The 9,632-nt window shown below is 47.4% G+C and overlaps 1 protein-coding gene across 1 annotated transcript; it reads left to right on the forward strand.

Annotated features, from left to right (window-relative positions):
• The first annotated feature begins 1,821 nt into the window (after window positions 1-1,821).
• GADD45G (growth arrest and DNA damage inducible gamma) lies at window positions 1,822-3,449 on the forward strand. Its single transcript, XM_057413821.1, has 4 exons — window positions 1,822-1,941; window positions 2,040-2,141; window positions 2,226-2,439; window positions 2,797-3,449. The coding sequence occupies exons 1-4, from the start codon at window positions 1,889-1,891 to the stop codon at window positions 2,905-2,907; spliced, it is 480 nt and encodes a 159-aa protein (XP_057269804.1). The 5' UTR covers window positions 1,822-1,888; the 3' UTR covers window positions 2,908-3,449.
• The last annotated feature ends 6,183 nt before the right edge of the window (window positions 3,450-9,632 follow it).

The raw sequence follows: 9,632 nt of genomic DNA on the forward strand, positions 1-9,632 counted from the left end.
AAGTGTTAGAGCTGAACCCAGGACAATCTGGCAGACGCTGCTGCTGTCATCAGTTTAAAACGGAAGCTCACTAAGAGATTACTGAAGGGCACAATGCTGTCACCTGTAGAGATGCCTGGGACATTAACTAGAAACAACTGGAAGCAAAAACACAACAAGCTGCTAAAGTGGCTCAGTTTCAGGAATGGTACTGAAGTTATGATGCATGAAGAGGCTGAAACTACCGTGCAGGTGTAGTACACTCTGCACAGAGCCACCGACTGGCCGCTCTTGATGTAGGAGTCTCCAGAGAAAAGGACACCCTTGGGTAAGGGTTTAGAAACACTTGAAAGGGGACGTTGCGCCCGGAGGTGAGGGGGCAGGGAGGGTGCCGGTTTACAGAGCTCGCTGTGTGCAGCCTGCTGGACTCAGTTCGCTCCGGTTTGTGAACAGGCACGGGTCTGCCGCAAGGTGGCTCTGCACAACCTCTGTGGAGAGGCTCGGCGCTCGTCTGAAGAGGTTACCCGGTGGACAAGTAATAATCGGCAGCCTAATCAAAAGACTGGCAGGACTTGGGAAGGGATTTGTCCTTTAAAATTTAGACTGTATTCCTTCACAGTGGGAAAATTTGTTCTGCTATTTCTTGGTTTACTGACGAACAGGTTCAAATGTGAGTTCAGCAATCATACACGTTTTGCACTGTATTAATTGTGAAGGATACACTCGAGCTCACGTTACTCTCCAAATCTACTAATCTAACCTACTTTAAATAAACCTCCACTGAAAAAAAAAAAAAAATCCCTGGAGAGTTCGTGGAAAATAAATACAAAATTGAAATACGAGGCTCTTAGGAACATACAATACAACTCAGAAGGTACTTGAGGAGGTCTCCTGCCTGCAGCAGGGTCACCAGGGAGCTCAGACCGGGTCTCTCGGGGTTCTGTTCCACTGGGGCTTGCAACTGTGCAAGGATGCAGCCTGCACAGGCTCCCTGGCCTGGCAGCCTGTTCTGCTGCTTGGCTGCCGTCAGGGGAAAAGGGTTTTCTTTATATCCCCTCTGAGCCTCTCTGTCCAACTTACGCCCGCTGTCTGTCATCTCTGCACCGGGCGTGCTGTGAGGATGTTTTCTCGATGACAGCCGCACGGGTGTTTGGTGCCTCGGGACTGTACCTCCCCCAGGCTGCACCAGCGCGGATCCCCCGGCACGCAGGGCAGCGCAGGGCAGCGGAGCAGCGCTGGACTCGGTGCCCTCACCTGCACTCGCTCCACCTCGCTGTTGTGTTTCCTCTCTGGGGGTGCCCGAACGGGCCAAAGGACACGAGGGACGACCGGCGGGGGATTACCACCTCCCTCGAGCGCCTGGTCCGGCTCCTGTGCCCAGGGCGCGGCGGGGCTCCGCTGCACCGGGGCCATGCTGCCCGCGCGCAGGACACCGCCCCCCATTTCCCGGGCCCCCGTTGCTGGCACCTGCGCTCCGCGGCGGCTCGGCGGTGCGGGGCTGCGCTCGGTGCCGCTCCCCCGCCCGCCCCGCACCACGCGGCCAGCGCCTCACCCGCCGGCAGCGCCGCGCCTCAGGCACGCGCCGCCCCCCCCCCCCTCCGCCGCTCTTGCCCCACGTGGCCTCCCGGCACGAGCCGCCAGCTCCTCCCCCACCCGGGCACCCCCGCCCGCCGTCGGCGCGCGCCGATTAGCATAACAAAGCCCTTCCCCCGCCCCCCCTTTTCTCCGGCGCCCGCCAATGGGGGCCCGGGAGGCGCCGCCAGCTGCGGGCGCCGTGGCCGCGCGGGCTATAAATAGGGCGGTTTGCCGGCTTCTGCCTCAGAGCGCTCGGGCGGAGAGCGAGGAAGGGAAGCGGAGCTGTCTCTCGGAGGTGCTGCCGCTAGCCGCCGAGCTGAGTGCACGCGCTGCTATGACTCTGGAGGAGATCCACGGACAGCACGCTTTGCCGACGGACCACGACTGGTACGTCCTGGGGGTCTGGGCCCGGCGGTGGGGAAGCGGCGTGGCCTGTGGGGACGTGGCGTGCACAGCGCTCACTCTGCGCCTTCTCCCGCTCGCAGGATGCAGGGTGCTAGCAAGGCCCTCCACGAGCTGCTGGTGTCGGCGCAGCGCCGCGGCTGCCTCACCGCCGGCGTCTACGAGTCGGCCAAGCTGATGAATGTGTAAGTACGGAGGGCAGGTTCGGGGCTGAGCACGGGGCTTTCAGCGCCGGCCGCGCCGCTTAACGCACCGATCCTCCCTTGCAGCGATCCCGATAACGTAGCCTTCTGTGTGCTGGCCGCGGACGAGGAGGATGAGGGGGACATTGCCCTGCAGATCCACTTCACCCTGATCCAAGCCTTCTGCTGCGAGAATGATATTGACATCGTGCGGGTGAACGACTTGGCTAAGCTGGCTGCCATCGTGGGGCCCAGCGAGGACTCTGGGGAGCCGCGGGACTTCCACTGCATCCTCATCATGGTGAGTGTCAGCAGGAGCCGAGCGGGGTGCTGTCCTCCAATGCTGTGCTCGCGCTGCGGGACTCCGTGTGGGGTGGTTAGAGCTGCTGGTAGTGGGAGCGTCCTCTGGGCAGGGAAAGGAAGCGGGCTTGGCGCACCATACCGAAAGTCAGCTGAGTAGTAGTAGGAGGCTGCGCTTCTCGTAAGTGTGGATTTCCTCAGTTGTCCGCAAGGGTAACATCACTGCTTCCAGCTTTGGCTGTTTTCGGACGGGCAACCCGAAAGTGCCTTGCTTCCTAAGCTAATGCTTCTGTAAATGTTGTGATGACCTCAGCTGGCAGGCACCGCTCATGGTGTGCAACTTCTTTCTCTCTGGCAGAACCCGAGTGAAGAAGGCTGGAAGGACCCAGCTCTAGAAAAGCTGAACTCTTTTTGCGAAGCTAGTCGAAATGTCAATGACTGGGTGCCGACTGTCCCCCTGCCTGAGTGATGGTGACCCAGTGCATCTGGGGAGGCTGAAACCTTTGTTGCATTCTCTACATGGTATGGGTTCACCATTGTGCAACAAGCTGCTGATTCCATGGATTAGCCTGGTCAAGAGACTGGATTAAAGTCACTCAGACTGGCATGCAGTGGGCTCTTACAGAGGAGAAAGAGAACAGCTCGCCTCACTAGTGAGCCTCAGTAGGCTGCAACCGTGGAAAGGCTGACATACCATGGAACTAAACGAAGTATTGCAAGTTTCCTGGTCAAGTGGAGCTGTTTCAGAAGGCAGAGAGAAAGTTGAGCGGAGTGGGCCAAATCTTTCGAGAAGGACTGGACAGAGTATTTAACTAGGAGCTGTTCATGTTATCTGCAAAACGCAGAAGGAAGTTTCAGTTTTGATGGACTACCTGGTTACTAAATTAGATTCCAAAGTAGACTTTAACAGGCCTCTTGGGTCACTCTGCAGTATTAGTTTAATAATGCAATAATTTCTATTGAACTATTTGCTGCTGTTGAAGCTTTCATAATAAATCTTTTGACAATTAACTTCTGGGAATGTCTTGCTTACTGGGTGGGGAAGCATGTCACTAAAATTCCACTGATGTTTTGCTTGTGTGCTGTTGTCAAAGGTATACCTCACACTAATGGAGCTGTTGCTCTAATACTTTCTCTCTTGGGCCTGCTGAATGGAGAGCTGTGCTGCCTAAGTTGATAATTCAGCCTTTTACCCTCTTGCAACAGCTGCTTATTGCAACAGCTTGCAAGACTAAGGAGCTGCATGCTTAATGAGCTCACCTATTGTAATAGGTGGTCTTTGTAGTCTAGTGGGGCAACACAATACAATGGTGGAAATACGGATTTTTTGGAAGATGGAGATCCTGTAAATAGTATCATTAGTTCTTAAATATGACTTAGTAAGACTCATTCAGAGCTGCAGTACTCCCACTTGACAGAAGCAGTTTAAACATGATGGGGGGGGGGGGGAGGCTGCAAAACTCCTTAGATGTCAAATACATCTAACACTTGCTTTGATTAAAATGACATCGTTAAATCTAAAACTAGCTAATAGTGAATAAACATCACATCTGCCACAAGCTGCTCTCTGATTGCCATATGCTGTAACAATAGAAGCTGTCACTCCAGAAGCCAGTTCTGCAAAACCTAATTGCATGACAACACCAATTCACTCCAAAACAATTTAAAAATGGTGAGGCTTTTTTTCAGAGATCCTGTCATGGGAAGTTAATATGAGTGGGCTTTTTTAGCCCTGTGTTAAAAGAGAAAAAAAATCACTCCCTCAGCCCCCTCTTTTGTGCATGATCTATATGTGTGCTCCAAGACTTGTTATTAAAATGGCATAGTAGTGATCCCTTCTCCAGAGAGCAAGAAAGCTAGACTACTCACTTCCTCTATAGACACTAAAAATACTTAGTTATCACAATTGCATTTCCCCTAGGCTGACATGCAGTGATTGACAGGAGCACTTGCTGAAAAGTGGTCATTTCTGCAGTTGTAGATTCTGGGAAGCTGCTTGCTCTCACTTTCATTGTTCCCAATAAGGAAAGTTCAAATTCTGCTCCAGCATTCCTGGAACACGCTCCCTTCTACAGGAGGTATCTAGCAGTGCTTGCCCTCCTATTACAAGAGGCTGTAGGATGGCAACATGACCAGAGTTCAGGCTGAAACAAACACTGTAAGGGGCCTCAGACTTCTGCAAGCATTCCCTCTTTACACTTCAGATACAGGAGTTTCTGCACAGCCTGTTTTTCTACTTAACCTGAACTCATCAACTGATGTCTGCTCTAGGACTTTGGGAAAACTCACACGGAGGAGCTAAGAGAATAAACAGCTTTCACAGCTGTGAAAACAGAAACTGCCTTTGAGGCAATTGCCTTGATACATAGAAAATATCAGGTCTGGATGCTTTATTGTAGATTTTTATAATTTTCCCTTAGCAAATGCAGGTTGCTTCATTTTGAATGGTTTTACAGCAGAGAAAAATATTTCTGTTCTTTGCTTGGGGCCTAATCAGCACTCAGAGCCAAAACCAGATTAAGGTGAACTGTCCTGAAATCAACTTCTGTGTAAATTATAAGCAGTACTTTACAGCCTTGAGTGGTTTAAATAGAAGCCTGAGAAGGTGGAAGTTCTCTAGCATGTATACAATTATGTTTACAATTATGTATACAATTAAAGTATAGCAGAGAAGAAATGCAACCGATTTGTTTTCTGAGACAGTAGGCATAGATAGTTGTACCTGGTAGGAAGTTTGAATTTCCAGCTTTTATGGAAGAAGCACATCAAACAACGAAATTAATGAGGCAGCACCAAAATCCCTTTGTGAGGATGTTGTGTCCAGTCCCTCGGCAGATGGGAGGCTGACCTTTGCCTCCCCAGTAGTCTTGTGAAGCTGTAAGTTGTGCCTCACAAGAGTGCACAATTTCTTATTTTAGTGACCCATACAGTTCTTCTGAAATCCCTTCTGGCTCAACACAGATCCACTGTAACATGAATAGTGTTAAACCTGAGTTGGCCTGCAAATGTTATTAATGCAGCGTTGCAGCCAAAGGCAGCTGCAACTTGCAAGTTATGTGTTGCTACAAATATCTGTAATGATCAATGCTACTTAATGTAGCAAAAATTTAGCAGCTGGTATTTCCTGATACAAGTAGACTTCATCTTTATGTGCTCAGATACCAAACCGTGGAAGGAGCTGTGTGGTTGTTAACGATAGGCAGTAGACCTGGGTGTTCCCGGCTGCTGTGGGGACAGCTGGCCAGGAGATGCTGGTCAGCTCACCAAATATCTGGGGTGTTTTGTCAGGTATCTGAGGGATCTGGAGGGTGAGGACAGCAACCTCTGTGCGAGCACGGGCCCCTGGACCTCCCTTAACAGGAGGCACAAGTGCCCCGGCATTGGCACTATGGGTTGGCAGGGCTGGCACGAGCTGCTGGAAGCTCAGATGGTGTGCTTGCATCCCAGCTCTGCAACGTGGCCTTCACAGGCTAGCGTGCTCTGTGCCACGGTGGGCCACCTCTGGGGACTTTGGGGAGGAGACTGAGGCTGAGTAAATGTGGTTCCCCAGATCACAGGCCAGCCTAGTGACACATCAGGAGGTGCAGGACACAGAGTGCAGTTGCAGAGTGGTGATGCTTCTGCCTCTGCTTCTTGAAGATCTCATTTCTGTCAAGCCCTCCACTTGTGCACCACTAGGTGATCAAAACTCTGTGCTTAAATACTGTAATCGTAGACATTTGTGTTATGCTGTCTATATCTTCTATACTTCTAAGCACTTTTTTCTTTTTTTCTTATGAAGTAATGAATAAAGTTTCTTTTTTTTTTTTTTTTTCAGCAATGGGTTTACATTTCTCTGCCTGGGTGTCTATACCATCTAATAAGAGCTGACTGACAGGAATTTCCACTCATATGCTGTTTTCTTCTCTTAATGCTGTTTTCTTCCTATTACACTTCTCTGCATCAGTTTACTTTTCTCTCTTTTGTGGTTATAGATGATGATCTTCTCTTCATGTGAATTACTCTTTTCAATGAATTAACTACCTTATCATCTTATCAGGATATATATACATACTGGCACACAGGATGCAATTGTTGTAAACAGTGCTGTTGTAAAATCTCGGCTGTTGAGTAGCAAATACAAAAGGGAAGATAATAAAAAGTATATTACAAAGAGGCAGGCAAACTGCTGCACAGAATAATGTTTGCATAAAATCTGTGCATGTGCTAGACGATCTGCTCAAACAGCATTTATAGCACTGGATGCTTAGTGAAGGGGAGCTGACATGCCTTCTTTGCAGCTGTAGAATTCTGCAGACCGGTGGGGTTTTAATCGTAGGTGGAAGCTGTTTGAATTAACGTGTGTTCAACAATCTGCAAAAATGCTGGTGGCAGAAACATGCCATGGCGCTGTCTGACACATAAGAGATACCTGGCTAATCTCAAAAAATCTGTTCACTCCAGCTCTGGCATTTCCTGTCATCAGAGAGAGCAGTGTGTGCTCAGGTTAAACCATGGCAGGTACACAGCCTATTACTATTGGAAGCAAATGATATCACGTGAGTGAGCAAGATGGATGTGTGGAGAAGGCTGTGTGAATATTGTATTCCTTGCAGGAACACACATTGTGGACAGCTGTGCTCATGCCTGTGCATCCACAGGACCTCACTCATTGTAAGCAGCCGTGGCAGAAACGCAGTTTAGTGGAGGGATGGAGCTGTTCAGACAGCGCATACTCCTCACCAGAACCATTATTTGCACAGGTTTTTATGAAAACTGCTTCTCATTCCTGCTCATTCCTTATCCATTTCATTATGGCAGGTATGATTTGCTCACTTTGTAAAGTCTGAACATGCAGTGATAGGACATTGGAAAAGCAGAGTTAATGCTTTGGGTGTAATTATTTCATACTGAATGAGCAAATTGTTCTATTCTCCTATTGTTCTTCATTGTCCTGCAGTAAGATACCCTTATACACAACATTAAGAATAATTAAAAGAATTAGAGTATATGTGAAGTATTAATTAGAATGTATTAGTGTTTTTAAAAGTATAATCAGATTCCAGACATGCCAGTTGTAGTTGCTGTAAAATATCCTCCAATCTCCTACTGCTCTGGCATATAATTATTTTGCCATGCTTATTTTCTGATTTTTAGGCATAGAAAAAATGGATTTATTTTCTTCTGTGTGTCTAGTCCTCTCTTTAGAGCTAACTTTCCTTTGAAATCATGACTTTGAAAAGTTACTATAAGTGCATACTGCTGATTCGAAACTAGTTTGTGCAACTTCTTTTTTTTCTGCTTTGGAAAGATACCTATAGAGATATATGTAACAAGAGGTTTACTGACTGATTTAGTATTTCCTGCCTGCCACCCTCTTTTCGAGAAGAGTTGCTGTAACTCTCTGTAGAAAGTCCCACATGCTAAATTCATTGCTGAATAGTGATAAACAAAAACACCCAAGGTGAATTCCAGTATCAGAAGCAATTTTTACTGTCCCACCACACAAGTGAAATTAAGAATTTTCAGAACAGTGAATTTAAGGTTTGCTTCCTACTCCCTGTTTTGAGGCATCTAAGATACAGCAGCCAGCTTTCACATCCTACTGAAGCCAGCAGAAAGCAGTGGTGCTCCTTAATTTCTGTTTAAATACCTAACTAAATAACTAAGGCACAAAGTATTAATATATCTTCCAGAAACAAGGCACCTCAATTAGATACCTACTATGCACTTTCAGATACTTACATGCTCAGCTGTGAGCCCAGAGACAGAACTCTCCAACTAGCTTATTTAGCTGCAGAGCCATAAACCTGCATACCAGACTTGGCTTTACTCTTCTGCTAAAGAATGGGTACATGGGGCACAGCTCCATAAGTGCTCTTGCATAGATTGGTTGAGTGGCTGAAATGAACCTGTCCATCTTTGTCTGCTAACCTGCTTTGGTTCACATGGTAGAACAGAGTTGGAGCGTGCAATTTCTCTTGGAAGAAACCAAGCCAGAAGAAATACTCTAAGGGACCAGCTAATGCTTTCCAGCTGCCATTGAGTATTCAGTTCATGGGACCACACTTTAGATATATACAGCACAATTATTTGCTGATTAAAAATAAATAGTCACTTCTTGGCAATAAAAAAAGAGGAACGCATTGGCCTACTTTTCATAAAAGAAGAGGTTTTAGTGTAGTACACATACCAATTTGCTTTAAACAATTGCATGCTCTTGAATTAACAGGGTTAAAAAACTGCTTTGGCAGCAGCTTGCTGAACTTAATTGTTTCTGAGGCAAGAAGGATGAATGGGACTATTTCTAGAAGTGGTTGCCAAAGGCTTTTTTTTTGTCACAGACTAGCACTGCCCAACTGGCAGCACCAGGACAGCTTTGCCTGGCCCATTGCCTTTGTGCCTGAGGAGCAGGTGGCTTCATGGGCCATGCATGGTGATCCTGCCCCACTATCATGACAGCTCATAGGACAGTAAGGCCATCGTGCGAGCGCTGTGTGGGCCAAAGCAGGGGCTGTCCCCAGCATGGAACCTCTCCTCTTCAGTTGCCACTCATTGTGTGGCTGGACTTTCTTGCAGATAATTTCCAGATGTCATAAGGCTGAATAGGACTGTACCCCAAAGGAAAATACTACACTGAGATCTGAATCACTGCATTAAAATGTTACAGTGTCACAAACCATTTAAAAAATATAGGTAAGTGCAAGATGATCCATCTTGAGTTGTAGGAGGTGATAGCGACTGAATTGGAGGATGTGAAATCTTGCTCCAATGCTATTGTCTATAGGTGGTGTTCAACATTTCTATGCTCTAAGGTGGCCTGTGGTAGAAAAAAACTCCTTACTGAAGGCTGTTTTTCTGCATGTAAGAGTTAATGAATCAAAAGAATTCATACTGTCGTTATAGGTCGTTTCATACTGTTGAAGGCACGTTTGTGGAAAGTGAGCAATGAAGTGCAAGCTAGTTGGATTAAGTTAAAACCAGAAGGATGGTAAAGCACTTCACGTTTTCCAAACTATCAGTTGTATCCTTTACTAATACAGGTGTTCTCTGTCTCACACAGTGCTCTGTTACTGTAGCCCTATGAAGTTCTTCAAATAAACTGTGGAGGAAGAAAACAGTAACAAGCACTGCATGGTTTGTGCTAAGTGGCTGTGTTATTCAGATGTTACCTCTCCTGGAGTGCTGCGGATATATGACAGATGGGCTTGCCCT

Source organism: Pezoporus wallicus, unplaced genomic scaffold (assembly GCF_028554395.1).
Source record: "Pezoporus wallicus isolate ANWC-B61680 ecotype Strahan unplaced genomic scaffold, APGP_CSIRO_Pwel_v1 contig_10094, whole genome shotgun sequence".
Lineage (NCBI taxonomy): Eukaryota > Metazoa > Chordata > Aves > Psittaciformes > Psittacidae > Pezoporus > Pezoporus wallicus.

Coding starts and splice junctions, on each gene's coding strand:
- GADD45G (XM_057413821.1), top strand. CDS start 1,889: ATGACTCTGGAGGAGATCCACGGACAGCACGCTTTGCCGACGGACCAC. Junction 1,942..2,039: donor TTGCCGACGGACCACGACTG/GTACGTCCTGGG, acceptor TCCCGCTCGCAG/GATGCAGGGTGCTAGCAAGG. Junction 2,142..2,225: donor TCGGCCAAGCTGATGAATGT/GTAAGTACGGAG, acceptor CCTCCCTTGCAG/CGATCCCGATAACGTAGCCT.